Source organism: Ascaphus truei, chromosome 3 (genome assembly GCF_040206685.1).
Source record: "Ascaphus truei isolate aAscTru1 chromosome 3, aAscTru1.hap1, whole genome shotgun sequence".
NCBI lineage: Eukaryota > Metazoa > Chordata > Amphibia > Anura > Ascaphidae > Ascaphus > Ascaphus truei.
The window spans coordinates 413,409,612-413,428,793 of NC_134485.1; the positions used below are offsets into that span (position 1 = coordinate 413,409,612).

At 40.0% G+C, this 19,182-nt stretch overlaps 1 protein-coding gene across 2 annotated transcripts in view; it reads left to right on the forward strand.

Moving 5' to 3' along the window:
• Nucleotides 1-529: 529 nt before the first annotated feature.
• LOC142490408 (retinal guanylyl cyclase 2-like) overlaps nt 530-19,182 on the forward strand; it is a 140,568-nt gene continuing 121,915 nt past the window's right edge. For both annotated transcript variants that reach the window (XM_075592666.1, XM_075592667.1), the window contains exons 1-2: nt 530-1,237; nt 4,888-5,700. In XM_075592666.1, the coding sequence (XP_075448781.1) occupies nt 4,956-5,700 (745 nt within the window). In that variant the 5' untranslated portion in view covers nt 530-1,237; nt 4,888-4,955. The remainder of the gene's footprint in view (nt 1,238-4,887; nt 5,701-19,182) is intronic.

The following is a 19,182-nucleotide window of genomic DNA, read 5'->3' on the forward strand; positions in this document are numbered from 1 at the left end:
CAGGATTACAAAGCACTCAATATGTTTTTATTTGTACAGTAGATTCAATAAGTGGAGTAAATTGTGGCACAAGTAGACAGGACTTTGTTTATAATTTCAGGATTAATATGATTGAGGCAGGACAAGAAAATGATTAATCTTCAGTGCAACTAAACACATCAGTGTTAGATTATTAGGAAATTATAAAAACATATGTAATGATTATTACTTTTTATTTTGTGGCTTTTTTTATTGTGCCAATCATTTAGTGCCTGAAGATGATCATTGTAATCTATACATATTGTTATGGATTTAAGTAGTGCAAACTTTCCAGATAGGTCTCTAATAATTCTGAACATGACAGTATGTTGCATAATAAAAGCAGGGAAAATAGACAGAAACAAAAACTAGAGGGAAGATGGGTGAAGTGCAGAGACAAGAGTTTGAAGTGTGAGAGGGGAAGAGAGACAACAATCTTCTTAGGAAGCTTCCTAACCAAAGCAGGGATTAAACACACAGAGCTCAAAATAATACGCAGACCCTGACCTAAAGGTCACTTACTGAAAATTTCTACAGAAACACTCAAAGCTTTTCCGTTCTGAATCCTAGTGGACCAGGAACTGAAAGAGAAACATATGGGCAGTCCCAATACACAGAGGGACGTTTACAAATAGCGAAGCACAAAGGTGCAAAGGATCCAGTTTTCGGACCACAATATAAACAATTTGAAAAAGTACTGGAGACAATGCATATGGTATACTATATGACATTGTAATATATTATACCGGTGAAATTATACATATGGTGCATGCACCGGTTTAGTTTCCATTATAACATCGATGCACCATGCCCCATTGATATGGAATTTGCTGACTACATAATTGAAGCCAAAGCAGATACGAAGAGACATAGTGGTAGGGGAGACAGGAGCCAGGAGGCAAACCGAGAACGGTGACTCAGTTACTGGTCAATGGGGTTTTGCTTTGGGACAGCAAGCTGACAAGAAATAATATGGAAGAGTCAACTGCCTGAAAAGCGCTGCACAGGAGGTGTCCTTGGTGCTGAAACTCTGGATCGTTCTTTGGCTGTTGAAGACGAGACCTGAAGGAAGGAGCTGACGCTGCACTGAATCTATGGTTAATTCATGAGGCACTGAGTGAGGAGGAGGAGGACACATGTCGTCCCCTTTATATTTCAAACTTTGAATAGTTTGACTTAGAACGTCCTACATGCAAACTCCACGATGGGCTTCTAAATGGTAAGCTGAACCACATATAGTATATCCTATTATTATTAGATCCAAGATGTATACAGCTGTAGACTCCAAGAGCACTTTGTCTCACTAAGCACTGCAAATATACAAGCAAGTATTGTTTTAAGTGTCAGTGTTGCTAAACGCGAGTTTATTTGTATGGCTTTAATGTCAAATAGATAGGTAATATTGTTACATAATGTAGAAAATGTAATACAGAATGTTTTTTTATTTATGGGATACATAGTTTTAGCTAAATGCTTTATTATAAAGCAGGAATATAGATGTTGTATGTAAATCTCTGCTAATAAGCCATAAGATTTACATTTTGAGTATGGTTGTTTGTATTGTAGGTCCTATTAAGTGTAGTGTAATGCAGTCAATGACAATGGGAATTCTTTATGAACTGTAAATCCCAGATTAGTGCATTTAAATCTACAGCACTATTAGAATAACACTTTTAAACTAATCAGACCATTTTTGAGGACTTTTTGACACGTCTAACATTGGAGAGCAGTTATACAAATGAATAATGGGGAAGAGTGACATTATTTTAGAATTATTGATATGTAATTCTATTTGACTTTATGGGATTTACGCATTCGCTTCTGAGATTGGGATTTTGGCTTTAACATTGGAGTAAGGTAAATGTTACTCGCACATTTTTGCTGTACTAATACCAGATCAGATGGTCACTTATATTTTAGCATTGTGACAAAATTGTGGTAAAAGTCCCAAAGTTTTGTGATAAGGCAAAATGGTTCATTCTTGCACATTCCCAAGCAATGTAAAGGAGCAAAAGAAGGAGAAAACCGTGAAATCTTTTGCAAAGCATATTTGAAGACATTTGCATATCTCTATTAATGACTTTATGATGGATGTACCAACTTTAACATATTTTATCTTTTACAATTTTTGCCAAATTCTGGGCATTACAAAAAAAACCCCTCTAGATCTAAAATGGAATTAACCTCATCTTCCTTAATCTAAAAATATATATTTTAAAATTAATAAATGTATCGACCTTGCTACTTTTGAGGCAGAATGCTACAGAATGGAAACCTCCTAAGTTAGGGGTACATGTCTCTACACATAATACTTGCCTTTACGAAGAATTAAGAATGAAAAATGTTGAATTCAGTACATATACTATTAGTATTGAAACAATACAAATGTAAGGATATCCCTCAGATCATATGGAGAGGATTAAGAACCAGATTAATGCTCCAAAAACCTGCACATTAAAATGAGATGCACAGTGTATACGAAACTGTCATAAGCTGCAATATATAATGCATCAGCTGTCTCTATGAACCCCATCACTGCTGTAGGGCTTTGCAATGTGTTGCTGGTCCCTCTGGCAGAGCAGGGGTTAAATTTGGTATTATTTTTTTTAACTTTAATTTCTTAATACTTTAGGATCATATGATTTTTAGTCCGTTTTTTTTTTACAGAAGCCGCTATCACAGCACTTTGATTGTAGTATTTCTTTATTTGTCTGTACAGTAATGTGTTTTAAAATATTTGGACTAATGCTCATTTTGTTTCTGCGCATTAATAAACATTTTCCCAGGATAAACATTGGAAATCAGCATTATTTGCATTCACTACACCAGCGGTGGCCAACTCCAGTCAATGACTGATTGAACCACCTGTGCTGAAGCAGGGATATTCTGATAACCTGACCTGTTGGTGGCCCCTGTGGACTGGAATTGGCCACCCCTGCTCTCCACTATAGCTGAAGGATGCTTGTTTAAGGTAAGTTTTAGCACAGACGAGGCAGCCCATTTGTACTGGCTTTTATATCCTTATCAGTTAAATCAGCAGAAGGACATAATCAACCTGTTGAAGGTATTTGGTGTTTTACAAATCATGGTGTGTTATCAGAGACATGTGACAGGCTGCTATTTAATCATGTTATCATTGCATCTTTCATAAGTGCGGATGCATGTGAATTTACATAGGCATGCCCAATAACATGATCTGAAGCAGTGCAAGATGAATAGAGAGAGAGCAGGTGTCTCAGTGAGTCCGACATGCAGGGAGTTGTAGACCTTTCATACCAAGTTGTATTTACTGAGCAGTGCTTTACCATGAGATGCATTGGGGATCTTTCACTTGGATTGGCTGTAAGGTGTTCTCCAGCATCCCATGTTGTTTTGTGACCTAGCACTGCTTAGTAAACAAGGCCGTGAGCGGTTCGCCCTCATTGACTGAACCACTCACGTGGCCGCTGACATCACGCTGCGGTCACTGAGAAATCAATTTTCATTGACTTCCAGCGATCGTGACGAAGCCGTCGCTCCGTCACACCGTAACGTCACTCCTACTACAGGCACATGTGACGGATTCAATACATTTGTTTTGACGTCGCCAGGACTCTAAGTGCGGCCATAGAAGGAATTGTTTTCTTGGCAGCAAGATACTGCCGTTCCAAAGACACAGACTCATTTTTATTGAGCAGTGCTATTCTATAAAATACCTTCTAGAGCTGAGAGACATGGCCTATTTAAGTAAATAGGCTGTTGTGTCTTATGGCATAGCACTGCTTAGTAAATATGGGCAATTATGTCACAACATGTTCCCTATTTTGCAGTGAATAGATTTTCTAATTTCCTGTAATAACAATTCACTTTTTCAAACTATTGAAACTATTAAGTGCTTTGCAATTATATATCAGAGGTAGTTCTGCAACCAATCCTGGTCCATGTGCTACCAATTACACGGGGAAAGTTAAAGTGGCTTCTTCTTGTCATGTACTGTAATATCCATGAATACTACAAAAGTTACAGGTAGAATACTGACGAATATGATATAGGATAGTAATATGAGAGAAAACAAACGGGATATTGGTGTACTGTATGTACAAATTCAAAGTAATGTACATTTCAAGAAAGTCATATAAACCGTAGATTGAAAACAATATAATGCTTAAGAACACATCATACAGTCCTTCAGAGTAATTTCAGTAGTAAATACATCCTGAGATAATTAGAAGAGTAAACTGCAGATCTAAGCTTTTTCAGATGTCCCCATATCTGGGAGTAAGTACATCAAATAAGATTTATATCATCATTTTCCCTTTGACTTGCACAGTATGTCTTTTGATACAACCTGTTTTTTTCTTCTTTTTTAAAAAAAAAGGGACCATTAAAAATTGTTATGATCCAAAATGTGTTTTATGTCATCAAAAATGTGAAACACTAATCATAAAAATATTTCAGAATGACAAATAGAATAGATTAGGGCCAATATCTACTAAGTGGCATCATGCCATAAGACACCCTCTGGCACTGGATGGCACCTTACAGTTCATTCAAGCGAAAGGGCCAGAATGTCTCTTACAGACCAGCATAGCTTAATTAATATGGGCCTTGATCTTAAGGTCATTCAGTAACTCTTTGTTTGATCCGAACATCCTTAGAAATATAAATGGCCTCTGCTACTCCGCTAGTGTACAGTACACCTCAGCTGCCTCCTGCCTTGGGGCCATTGGCTCCTATTCAATTCAAGTGAACAAGGCTTAAAGCGTCTCTGACGAGCAAAAAGCAGATGAATATAGTCTGTCATAGTATATTGTATAATACTTTACAATGTTTTTTTTTTCATATTGAAAAGAATATGACACAAATAAGGTTTCTCTTTTTCATTTACAGACATTACTGGGATTATAAATACATGGCCTCCTAAGGACTTTAGCGTGGCTATAAGAAGCTACGGGACAATGTTTTATCTTCTTACAAGTCTTGAAGACTTCTTGTTGAAGCAATCAAGATTTCAGGGATTCTTCATACGAAATACGCAGAGATCTTCCAGGACGTGTTCCTTCCACGTCTTTTCCTGGTGGTTACTTTTGGGAGTAATAATGAAACCTGTTGATGTGCAATGTGAAAACTTTACAGTGGGAGTTGTTGGTCCTTGGCACTGTGACCCACTATTCTCTAAAGCCTTGCCTGAATTGGCTGCAAAATTAGCAGTGGACAGAATCAACAATGATTCGACAATAGAGCTTACCTATACAATTAATTACAAGATCCTGGATGAAAACTGTGAAACGTCTAAAGCACTGGTGGAATTTGCAGGTTATGAAAAACTGTCGTCAGCATTTTTAGGTCCTATGAACCCAGGATATTGTGATGCTGCAACACTTTTAGGCAAAAATTGGAATAAAGCAGTGTTCTCCTGGGCTTGTATTAATCATGACCTGGATAATAAATACAGTTTTCCAACATTTGCCAGAACTTTACCTACACCAGCAAAAGTTTTATTCAACTTCATGAAATATTTCAGGTGGGCTCATGTTGGCATTGTATCTTCCAATGACGATATATGGGTGGACACTGCACGGAAATTTGCTGGCGCTCTTAGAAATAAAGGACTTCCTGTAGGTATAGTAACAGCCATGGGCAATGGGGATCAAGGTATCAAAACTACTTTGAGAAAAATTAAAGACACTCACGACCTCCGAGGTAAGTACTTAATTTGCAATTTTCCAAGTATTTCCAATTTCAGAACGTCAGAGATTTGAGTTCTTAATCCAACTTCTTTTTTGTGGGTTAGTCCTTGGAGTACAAGAACCAACTGAGATAAATTAATATTATTCTGGGTGGTATTGCTAATGATCAGGTATTCAATATATTGCATTAATTTATAATTGGTTTGCAAATACAGAAGTAGCAAGCAAAATTTCCCCCCTCCCCCCAGATAACACAACATATCCCAGTAAAACTGAGAATATCACAGTTTTTATAGGATACAATAGTGTTGACGCAGTACTGATGGAATCAACTTAACTTTCCCCTCCGGTCAGAGAATACTGGGGGAAAACGACCTTTGGCATTTCCTGGCCGCAGGGAAGAAAAGCTAAGAACAGTCGTATGCCATTGAGGGGTTTCTGCTCCTAGTTGCTCTCACCTTCTCTAGAGGCGCAAACATTTTTTTCCCCATGTGACAAGGTTAGTCTGTCTACATCTGTATATCCCAACATACAATACCAGACAGAACAATGATGTGTAACCGCACTAATCTTTAGAATATGACAGACATATTGACAGTTTATAACAGTATATGAAAAGTACATTCATGCAAACTTTTGTTGTACTTATTATTAAGAATATTCACAAATTATCAGATACCACATTGTACTTTATGTGCATGGAATTGTTTGATTACCTTTTTGTTCAGTAATTTACTTGTACAACAAAGTACATGGCCTCTGTCCTGTATACAGTGGTGTCCTTCTCATTAATGTTCCACGGATGTAACTTGAGTCCAGTGTTAAATATTCTATGAAATAGGGTTGGCAGCTGCCCTATATTTAACAGAGTATATATATATATATTACACATACAATACTGTAAATTAAATGTACATTACCTTGGTCTAAAAAGCAGCCTGTCCCAAACCGGAAAACTATATCTGATCTGCTGGCAGTCTTAGAAATGTCTCAAGGTTGAACCCTGTGGAGGGGGCCTGCAGAGCTGCCTGTTAGCAGGTGCCCTTGGAGGTGCCTGTCAGGGGAGTCTCCCTTCCACCACCCTACAACATGCTGCCTAGACAGGCACCTCCATAGATCCCTTTCAGCAGGTCCCTTCTGCGGATCAGGCCATGTGTCAGGTTTGCCGACAGGGGGCCCGGGCCCCTTCACTCACGGGCCTGGGACAGGAGTCCCAGCTGTCGACCCCTGTTGGTGGCTCTGAATACACACCTTGTGGCACCATAAGATATCTTATGCCTCATTCAAGAGGCAGCCATAAGGTATCTCACTTGAATAGATGTGAGATATTCATGAAGCCAAACGGTATTTCATGGCTTAATACCCTTTAGAAAATATAACAGAATGTATACAGAGTTGATATTTAAATTCTGGACATTGGCATGCACATTAAACATTTTCCTGTTTTACTTTTTAGCTTTAATGTACATTTTCAACAGAAATGTCCATAAAACGTCAGCATTAAGCAGCTTGCACAGACACATCTGTTGAAGAAAATACTAGGACAAGGAATGGAAGAGGAGACTCCTCCTTTTTTGTCCGTGTAATCAGTAATGTGGCAATCATGTGAGCGCACGTGAGACGCGATAACATGATTGCAATGTGCCGGAGGGGCTGTGATTTCTCAGAGACACTATGGGGAAGATGTACCAACAAGAAAAGTATGCATAGAAGTTTGTTCTGACGCATTGCTCCATCTTTCCCCCCCTTTCTATCATTGCTCCATCTTCTTTTTGTAGCTGGTTTAAGAAAGAGTTTTTGAAGTGAAACTTCTTTAGTGGCACCTAGTCAATTTTGATGGGACAAAACTGTAGACATGGAGACGAAAATGTGAAACGGAAATGACGTCATGTAATGGCCGCCGCTCCCCCCACATGCCTGCTGTCACATGAGTCGGCGGCGATAGCCGCCGGCGCCGCTCTTAACGGCCGCCGCTCCCCCCCACACAGCCACTGATATATGCGGCTGCAGCGATAGCCACCGGCGCTGCTTCTAATGGCTGCCGTTCCCCCCACATGCCCGCTGACATGCCGCGCATGCGCAGTAGTGATGGCGCGCTGCCAGACGCCACGCATGTGCAGAAGTGGCTGGCAGCAGCGCCGTTCCCCCCACATGCCCCCTGACATGCCGCGCATGCGCAGAAGTGATGGCGCCGCTGATGGACGCCACGCATGCACAGAAGCGGCTGGCAGCGGCGCCATTCCCCCCACACGCCTGCTGACATATGAGAAGAGGACACGGAGTGCAGACCACCCACCCACACCCCCTGTGTCACACACCCTGTCACACACACACACTGTCACACACACACACACACACACACACACACACACACACACACACACACACACACACACACACACACACACACACACACACACACACACACACACTTTCACACACTGTCACAAACACATACAGACACACACACATACAGACACACACAGACACACACACACAGACACACACTGTCACACACACACTGTCACACACACACACTGTCAAAACAAACAGACACACACACACAGAAATACACTTTCACACACACATTCACACACACACACTGTCACACACACATACAGACACACACGCAAACACAGACACACATGCAAACACAGACACACACACAGACACACACACACTGTCACACACACACTGTTAAAACAAACACACACACACACACACTCATTTTATTACAAACATCTAAACCAACATCTAATATTATTGTTACTTTATATGTTGATGACAGCACACAAGGAAGTTTCACTTACTATGTGCGTGCACAGCACACACAGCTTTTTTTCTACATGATGCAAATTGTTTACATCACTTTAGACTTTGCAGATTTTTAAAATGTAAATACAATTTAAAAAGTGACGCAGAGACACACAGAATTTCCTAAATCTATATATAATCTGTGTCTCCTGTGTTCTCCCCTACTTCTCCCGTTGACCCTCTCCAAATCTCAAGCTGCCACATGGTGCAAAAATGGAACCAAAGACTTTGGCACACTGACACAAAGAGAAAAGTAGCGGAGATACCAGCACTCTTGGGAAGTTTCACAAATCCAGATTCATTTTATTATCTGTCAGCATTTTGGTCCAACAGCAGGGGCTTTTACCAAGATACAGAGGCATAACAACAAAGCTATAAATACCTAATTTTGCCTTGATACATCACCTCCTATACGCAGTATCTAAAATAATGAAATTACTGGTGTTATGCAGCAGATCAACACATGTTAAATAGACACACAGTAGATCACAGACCTTATTCTGTAAGATCCGATGCCGCCGATCCGGTAGTATCACACAGAAAGCCCCTTTCAAATCGAAAGACCTTTCCGTGAGATAATGCCTGATCTGTGATATCAGAGCTTACAGAAGAAGGGCCTAGCTCACTTTGTCTGTTTGGCCTCTATACAGAAAAAAGAGACCTACAGTAGTCTAAATCTTGCTATGTATTTTAAATGCAATTTACTAGTATTATTTGTCTTGTATAGAGTGTGCAAACAGTAGATATATCTTATATATTGATATTTAGTGTATAATTTTATATATAATACTTATTTTGAATTCAGAGTATTATACATGGTTTATTAAAAAAATATATACAGTATACAGTATAGTGGGATTATACATTTATATACTGTATTTGAATGCCTGAATAGTGTCTGCTTCAATCCATCCAAACGGGTGCATCCTGTAATCAATTATTCTTAGTGAATAAATGTGTGATTTTGGTGCTAAATGTAAATGTTTTATCATACATTAGATGACATTGTAGATGGCATATAACACTCACAAGAAAAATATGTCTGTTTAATTTTGTAGTAATGTATATCGTATACTGTATGACACAATAATGTGCTCATTTGAGTCCATGCAAAGGTTAAGTATTTTTAAATGGATATATTGTAATCCTTGCATTGCTTCCCTACCAAATTTGATATAGTGAACTAGACAGAATAGAATAGGAATGGGGAAATAACTAGGGGTCATGGAGGTAGAATGGGGGAAGTGGGAGTTTGGCAAGCAAGGAAACACCCATATTAAATACTTATAATGCTAATAAACTTCTAAAGACTAAATCCATTTGGAGAAGAAAGGCAGGAGCAGATAAGATAACAGAAGCACAGACTGGAAAAAAACCTTAAATGCATGCTTGCTAATGCAAGAAGCCGGACAGATAAACTGAGGGAGCTTGAATTAATAGCTACAAGGGAGTAGTATGATATCATAGGCATTACTGAAACATGGTGGGATGAAACCCATGACTGGGCAATTCATTTAGAGGGTTATTCCCTTTTTCGGAGGGATCGAGCAAATAGAAGAGATGTTAAGCCGGATTTAAACCCTAAGGGAAGATGTTTATGAAGGGAATGATGAACACACAGAGACCTTGTGGATAGACATTAACAGCTGGGGTAAAAGTACAAAGAAAAAGTTTTGTAGGGATATGCTATAAACCAACAAATATCTGTGAGATTGAGGAAGCCAAAATACGTGTGCAAATGGAAAAGGCATCAAAACTGGGTCATGTTTGCATAATGGGGGATTTTAGCTATCCAGACATACAAGAGCAATGAGATTAATATTACAACGAAAGGAAACAGTGTTTTTGGGGTGCTAAAAGACAATTACATCACCTAAGTTATTGAGGAACCAGGGGACGGGCTTTAGCAGATTTGGTAATATCAAACAACGTAGAACTAATAACAAATATTCAAGTCCGGGCACATTTGTGAAACCGTGAACATAACATGGTCTCATTTGAAATAAATAATCAAAAACCATATTGCATGGGTTCAACAAAGACTTATAAACTGAGGAAGATTCTACAAGGAATAAATTGGAATGACGTTTTTGCAGGGACAAATGTAGAAGATAAATGGGCTGTCTTTAAAACATTGTTAGAAAAGCACAATTATCAGTGTATAACCTTGGGTAATAAATATAAAAGAAACAAGTCTAAACCAAATGTGGCTAAATAAACAGGTAGGGGAGGAACTGGAAAGGAAGAAGCAGGCTTTTAGAGTCTTAGGGGCCTATGCTATAAGCGTTCATAAAATAAATCACCGGGCCATTTAAATCCCCATTTTTTGGAGCGTTGCTATTATGGTATTCAGATATCCTTGATTACCTGTGATAGCAAAATTCCCAAAATGGGCAAGTTGCCGGCGACATGATGATCACCTCTCTGAAAAGGCCTTAGGGCTGTTCTATAGAGTGCACGTGCCGCACGCTTTTTGTGTGTATGCTGAGCTGTGAGCTGTGAGAAGGTTGTGTGTGTGTGTGTGTGTGTGTGTGTGTGTGTGTGTGTGTGTGTGTGTGTGTGTGTGTGTGTGTGTGTGTGTGTGTGTATGTGTAATTTAATATTTATAAAAAAAAACACTTTGGTAAAAATAAAATATTTATTAACATTGTGCAGACACACACACATACACACATATATACATACATACACATGCATACATACACACACATACATACATTTCAGCGCCGGTAGTGGCACGAAAAGATTATTTTCCCCGTCTTCCCGGCTGTCGGCCGGATGCACGATCACTGCCATGTGCGCGAACGCGGCCTTGTGTAGAAGGGCTGACTAACCTCAGCCAATTATAAGTGTATAACAGCCCTTACCTGGCGATTTCTTTCTGCTGCACAGAGAGCTGCACAGAGAGAGCCGCCTCTCCTTGCGCATATCTCGCCTGAAATTAATGTTTTTTAATATACATTTTATTACTAGTGTAGATGAGATGGGGGTCTCTGGAGAAGAACCTCATTGATTTCAGGTCCGGGGACCCCCTGCTTCCTGAGATACAGGCCCCGTTATGGGGTGCCGGTATCTCCTATGCATTTAAATGTCTCGCGTCACGTGACCGTGGGATTTAAATCCATAGGAGATACTGGCACCCCATAACGGGTCCTGTATCTCGGGAAGCATGGGGTCCTTGTGGCTGAAATCAAAGCAGTTTAGCTCAGGAGACCCCCTGCTCCCGCACACAATTAATAACAATTACAATAAAGCAGCTTCATTACCGTAGCTGCTATTCGCTACGGCAATGAAGGGTTAAGGCACAATAGTAGCTTTATTGGGGGCCGAGGGGATGAGTGAAGGAGGTACTTGGCCCAGGGTGGGTTATTAGGCCTACCGAGAAGGTTGCGGGAGGAGTTAACCTCTTCATTACCATAGCGGTAGTAACTGCTATGGTAATGAAGGGTTTAACCCCCATGCGACCCAGACGGTAGGCCTAATAACCCATCCTGGGCAAGTACCTCCTTCACTCACCCACTCACCCTATACCCATTGATTGGGATAGTGGTACATCATACCCATATAATATGGGCATGGTAAGCCACTATAGCAGTCAATGGTCACCCAAATAAAAAAGCATGAAGGCCAAAAATACACAATAATAACAGATATACATAAGCACCTAAACATCACAATTAAATAAATAAAAGCACTAGCCACCCCGAGGGACCCCAACACCCACATGGACCATCCAAGGGCCCCTGAGACCTGCAGGCACCACCCAAGGGCCCCCAGAAACCCGCGGGGACCACCTGAGGACCCCGAACACCTGTGGCCTCTGGTATCAATCATGTGGGGGTAGAGGAGGTGGGAATTAATGTGTTTTGTGCATAGCGGGGGGTGTGAAGGGGGTATTTGCCCCTTGGTAGGTAATGGGAGGGGTTAACCCCTTCATTGCCTTAGTGGTTAGCCACTAAGGTAATGAAGTTGCCTGTTGATGCATTTTTATTGCATCGGATGGAAGCCAGGAGTCTCCGGTGCTGATATTACTGGGTATCAGCTCCGGAGACTCCCAGCATCAATCCGATGCAGAAAAATAGCATTTTTTTTTCTAAGTCCTGTCTCGCCACTTCTCAGCAAGTTCTCAACACCTTCACGCCAGGAAGTGCGTGAGGATTTGGGGAGAAACTCGCCATTCTAGAGCCCCGATAGGCCTCGATAACCTAATCACAGCTACTAGAATTGCACGAGTTTCAAAACCTGCCGTTAAGTGGCTTATCGCCGCTCACTCAGCAATTTTTTTTGAAGGCTCTAAATGTTGGCGATTCAGTCTTTTATCGCCCACTTATCGAAGCTTACAGATTCGTAGTAGGCATTTTGGCCGTTAAGTGCTAGATAAGTGGCTTATGAACGCTTAGAGCATAGGCCCCTTAAAGTCACAACGGATGGAGGCATCATATCAGAATTAGAAGTAATGTAACAAAAGTTGCAAAAGAGCAATCAAATGAGCAAAAATTGAAAATGAAAAAGTATTGCATTTGAACGTTAGATCAACCCTAAAAAGTTATTTAAGAACCTAAATAACAAAACGATTAGTAAAGAAAATATAGGACCCTCCCATGTGTGAGATGGGCAGGCAAATTATTGTAAACCACAAAAAAACAGAGGTTTGCCTCTTTATTTACCTAGGAAGGAATCAATTGCAAAAATAGGGCCACCGGTGGAAGCCACAACCTCTATATTAACGAACAATTGGTTAACTGAGGAAGGAGTGCATAGGCGGCTTGATAAAATGAAAGTAAATAAAGCACCTGGCCCCGATGGCATACATCCAAGAGTTCTTAAGGAGCTAAATTCAGTAATAGCCACACCATAACATTCAATATTTAAGACTCCATTTCCACAGCCTCAGTACCACAAGATTGGTGTAAAGCAGACGTGATGTCTACAGTATATTTTAAAAGACCATGGGAATGCAGTTGATATGGTCTACTTAGATTTTGCAAAGGCCTTTGATATGGTGCCACAAGGGAGGTTAGTGTACAAAATAAAGTAAATTGGACACGTTCAAAATATTTGCACCTTGAAATTAGGGGAATACTACAGTATATGGAGAATGATTTAGGAGTGCTTGCAGGCAGCAGGCTTAACAATAGTGCCCAATGCCATGCAGTAGCTGCAAAGGCAAATAAGATCTTACCTTTAATTAAATGGGAAATGGGTGGAAGGTAAGCGCAATGATGCCCTTGTATAAAGCATTAGTAAGACCACATCTTGAATATGGAGTACAGTTTGGGGCAACACTCAGTAAAAAAGACATTATGGAATTAGAAAAAGTGCAGAGAAAAGCCACCAGTGGATGGAAAATCTGATTTATGTGGAGAGGCTAACTAAATTAGATGTGTTTACATTAGAAAGCGGCATGCACGAGGGGATATGATAACGGTATACAAATATATTCAGGGACAATACAAAGAGCTTTCAAAAGAACTATTCATCCCAGGGGCAGTATAAAGGACACAGGGTCATACCTTAAGGTTGGAGAAAAGGAGATTTCACCAGTAAGAAAGGAAGGGTTCTTTACAATAAGGGCAGTTAAAATGTGGAATTCATTACCCATGGAGACTGTGATGGCAGATACAAAAAAAAAATACAGGGATATACCAAATAAGTAAACATGGTAAGAATGTTGATCCGTGGAGTCATCTGATTGCTAATATTTGGAGCCAGGAAGGAATTACATTTTCCCTTATGAGACAGCATTGGATAAAGTTTCACTGGGGGTTTTTTGTTTGCCTTCCTCTTGATCACAATATTGTAAAATACAAATATAGGATAAGGTATCTGTTTAACATAGGTTGAACTTGCCGGAAATATGACGTTTTTCAACCTTATCGACTATGTAATTATGTAACTACAGTATGTAACTAGGTAAAAGTAATATTTTGTAATGAAACTGAAGTATACCCTGCACTGCAGAGGTAAATAGAATGATGATTAAAGTCTAAAGTTAAACTCTGACACTCTGAAGCAATTGAAGGTAACCTTCCTGTTTATAACCTTCTTGTTCATCCTTTTCTATCTGTCTCTTCACCCGCTGGCAAATGCCAGTGTCTCTTAAGTTTGACAGATACAGTGCAAGTACAATCAACAGGGAAAGAGATTGAAATAAATATATTCCTCCACCTTTAGACATATCTGAAGACTAGACAGATTGTTAGGACCTTGAAACAAATAAAAATATTGAGGCTTGAACCATAAGTCAATCAATATTCCCGAAACATTTTTGCACAGTGATATTTCATCTTTATTTTGCTCCTGTCATCTCAAATGTTTCCCTTTTCAGAGAATCTAGTTGTTGTATATAGTTATGTTCAAGATGCTACCTGCAATACCTCTCTGTAATTAGGGTGTAAGTTACTGTAGAAAAGGAAGGAATAGTCAATATATTCTCTAGTCACCTCTACGCTATGTCTTGCTACTGGTGCTTAAAAATAATAATACAACAAAGCAGCAAAACTTTGGTGGCTACAGCGTCTCTCAATCCACTGGCGAGGGCCCACTGACCCAAGACCTAGATCCACTACAGGATGCTAAGGTTTAGCACGCCTTTACTCACATGCATAGGAATGCTAAAGCGTAGCACCGTTTTGTAGATCTGGTCCTTAGAGACTTCACTGTCCGTATGTGTGTGTGTGTATGTGTGTGTGTGTGTGTACAAACACTGTCCATAGTCATGAATTTAAATATATACAGAAATAACCAGTAAATAATAAACAGTAGCCTAGTGAATAATAAACAGTACATTTTATAGGATTATTATAATTAGGATTATTGTACTGGGAATGTTTGCTTTACAGTGTGTATTCTGACGCTCAGAACACTGTTACATTAACAAATAACTTTTGTTTTAGAATTTCTCAAGCTTCTTTATTCTTCCTCTTATCGCCCTAGTTATACAGATTAATAATATTTATACTTCTTTAGTATTTATTATAGGAACAGCCTACAATTATGAAGGGTGTTTTTTTATGTTGTTTGTATTATGGCTTTAGTGGGTCGTGTATGACGTTAAGAACTAACACTAATTGCTTGAAGTTGGTGTCGGTTTTGCTGCTCGATTTGTTAGCGGTTTCATCTGCAATTTTTACGTCATATGTTGTGCTCTGTGCCCTCCATGCCTGCAGCTGTGAGCAGTTTTTATTCAAACGGGGTGATCCACTCCAGTGAATGATAAGCAGCCATTTATAATAAATAATGTGCAGATATTTCGCTTATTAAGATACAGATGCAGTCTGATTCATTTAGCAGTATTCTGCAAGGAAACTGCTAATGAATGCTGCCTGACCATTGACAGACCATGGAGTCCCCAGGACCAGACTAATTGCTTGTCAGGATTAACACAGCAGGGGTTCCTGCTTCTGAATGGGTCTCCCAATGTGTTAATTCTGCCGGGCTGCATCAGTCTGGAAGAGCTGCACAGTGAGAGTAGATAGAAGCAGTCAGTCACTCTCTCTGCGCACCTCTAACAGGTGATCACAATGTTTATATTTTATTTTAATTACATAGTATTGAAGCAGGGTGTCTCCGTAGCTGAAACACATTAGTTTCAGCCCTGGGGACCCCTGATTCCCGAGTTACAGGCCTCCTTATGGGGTGCCAGTATCTCCTGCAAGTTTAATTCTCCCGCATCACCGCTCTTGTGACCAGGACATTTAAACTTGCAGGAGATACCAGCACCCCATACCGTGGCCTGTATCTTGGGAAGCAGGAGGTCCGAGAGCTGAAATGAATGTGGTGCAGCTCTGGAGACACCCTGCTTCAATACTATGTAATTAAAATGATAATTAAAGTAGCTTCATTACTTTAGTGGCTAGCCGCTAAGGGAATGAAGGGGTAAAACCGAAGTATAGGGGGTGGGTGAAGGGTGTAGTTGGCCCAGGGTGGGTGGTTAGGCCTCCCTGGAGGGCTGCAGGAGGGGTTAATCCTTTAATTACCTTAGCGGTAGTAACCATTAAAATAATTTAGGGGTTAACACCTCCCGCTACCCATCCGGGGGGCCTAATCACCCACCCCAAGGCTACTACCAACATATGAAGTTTTTATTTGATACATAAGACTTGTATTGAAAAAAATGTGTATTGAAAAAAACAATTAGTTAAAACTGTGTCACTATAAACATAGTGACATTCTAAAGGGGTACAGAGTATCTATTACTACTATTTTAATATTTAATATGATGGTGCAAAACTAAAAAATATAAAGATATATATAACTGTGCAACAGTGTAAAGAACAAAGCAGTTATGTAGCAAGGGAAGAGAGGAAGAATAAAAACAACAATGAGCAAATACTAGAATAAAAATAGAAATAAAAAGGCAATGATTAAATTAGAATCTGAAATCTAATTAGAGGAAGATGTGACAACCAGATTGAAACAAGAAATCTAAACACGGTACATAGTTTTAATGAATTGTTGCAGACACATTTGTTTCAATACAAATCTTATGTATCCATTAGATACTTCATATGTTACTGAAATCCGTTGCATCCATTCCTATACAGCCCGACCTGATGGGCACTGAGCTCTCTCTACGTTAATTTGTGTCTTTTTATTTTATCTATACTTGTCCACAGGACCCTATTAAAGTTGTTTTAATTCTTTCATAATCTCACTTGTAATTTATCTACAATCAATTTGGGACTACTATTTACCTATGGTCACTCACATAACCACAACGAGGTCCATATACAGATAATCACAATTTCCTTGACCCATAGTCATTTCCACTACTACCGTAACTAGAGTGTATGTAATTGGGGGCTGTTGACCTCAGCCTACTCTCCCTCTAAGGAGTGACCCTCTGGTTATGGTTACCCTTCCTTTGCTCTAAGTATCATACCCCTAGTGCAACCACATATTTACCTTTTTGAGTTGCCCCCCCTTGTTTATAATATAATAAACTGGGCAATATGTTAATTTTGACCGCATTTATGTATCCTATCCACGAGAGTGAGAACTCCATCCAGGCTTTTCATATGTCTAATAATTGTCTTGAAAAGGTAGAGGTAGTTGGCATCATACAGGTTGGTGTACTCTCTGGTAATTTTGACTCCCAGGTATTTAATACTTTGTTTGCACCATTTGAAGTCAAAATTGGGATTCAATAATTTGCGGGTGTTTAATGGGAGGTTTATGCCTAGAGCGTCCGATTCTGTGTTATTTATCTTAAAGTCTGAGGATTACCCAATGGGATTAAAAGCTAAGACTGGCACCCATATCCTGTGTCACCTGTGCAAACATACATATACAATTAGTATACAATTTAAATATCTTTTCTACACATTCATTAACCGTTTAAACACTTCCCCATCTCTACTGAAATCTAAAGCAATGTGATGTTATTAATTACACTGTGAAACCCTTATATGAATATGTTAAAAAAGAATTAACAGCCATGCATTGCCATATCTCCCCTCCTCAAAAAGGCAAGCAAGGGAGGCAGGATATGAGCATAATGACAGGAGTCTGGAAAGCTGGTAGCCACACTCAAAATGCACATGGTAGCATCCTATACCACCTGCATATTGAGGGCATTAATGTTTTTGTGGTTGTAAAACTCAAATTCCCTCTCAGAGTGGGAATAATGCTTGCAGTCTCTTGCACCCATCACATTGGAGAGCCAGTTATTCCATGTAAAACACTCCTGCCATGCTGTCCTCTAATGTAAAAAATGTACAGTATACTGAATATTCCCACTTTTGTACTTCCAAGGCACACAGGAATTGGTGGAAACACCAGGAAAACGGGGACTGTGCCATTCCACCTACTGTGGCTACTCTACTCGGTACACTAAAATTAACCAGATGCTAAAAAATGTACTTGTCACAAACAGCACACCTGTGAGCACGTGACTTGCTGATGTGACAAGGGTTAATATACACAGCTATCCAATTTACACTTTTATCTCCCCACAGGGCTCCTCAAATGCTTAATATCTACCCTAACTCTGTCATAATATATATGTATATATCTTTAATCCACCAAGGATAAAGAAAATGTTAATCGCCAGTGTCCTTAGTCACTGTTTACTAAGCAAAATATGTCATTAGCACAGAAAAATCTATTCAGTTAGAGCCAAAGACATACTTGTTGAATTTTAGATTTAATATACAAAACTAGTACAGTGCTTAGATTACAGAACAAGAAGAATCTTCCCGCAAACAGGACAGGCAAACGGCAGCACAGCAATGGATGGAGAGAGGCTGATGGTAGATTTAAAAGTAGACTTTATTCAAACAGCGTGCTGTCAGGTCGAAACGCGTCAGAGGACCTGACAGCACGCTGTTTGAATAAAGTCTACTTTTAAATCTACCATCAGCCTCTCTCCATCCATTGCTGTGCTGCCGTTTGCCTGTCCTGTTTGCGGGAAGATTCTTCTATCTACATTTCACTGCAGGCACGCCGGGTAGGTGCTGAGTCCACACGCTGATCCCACGCTGTTCCTCGTCATTTCGGAGCGACGCCTGAGCCGCCGGTCATGTGACCGCCCTCTGCGACTGTTTTGTTGCAGGAGGGTTGGCGGCGGAATCATCCACGCTCCACACGGGAGCCAAGGCTATTACATCTGGCCTAGCGTGGCAGCAGAAAATACCGAGGCACGGAGGATCACAATCAAGATCAAGTATACCACACCACC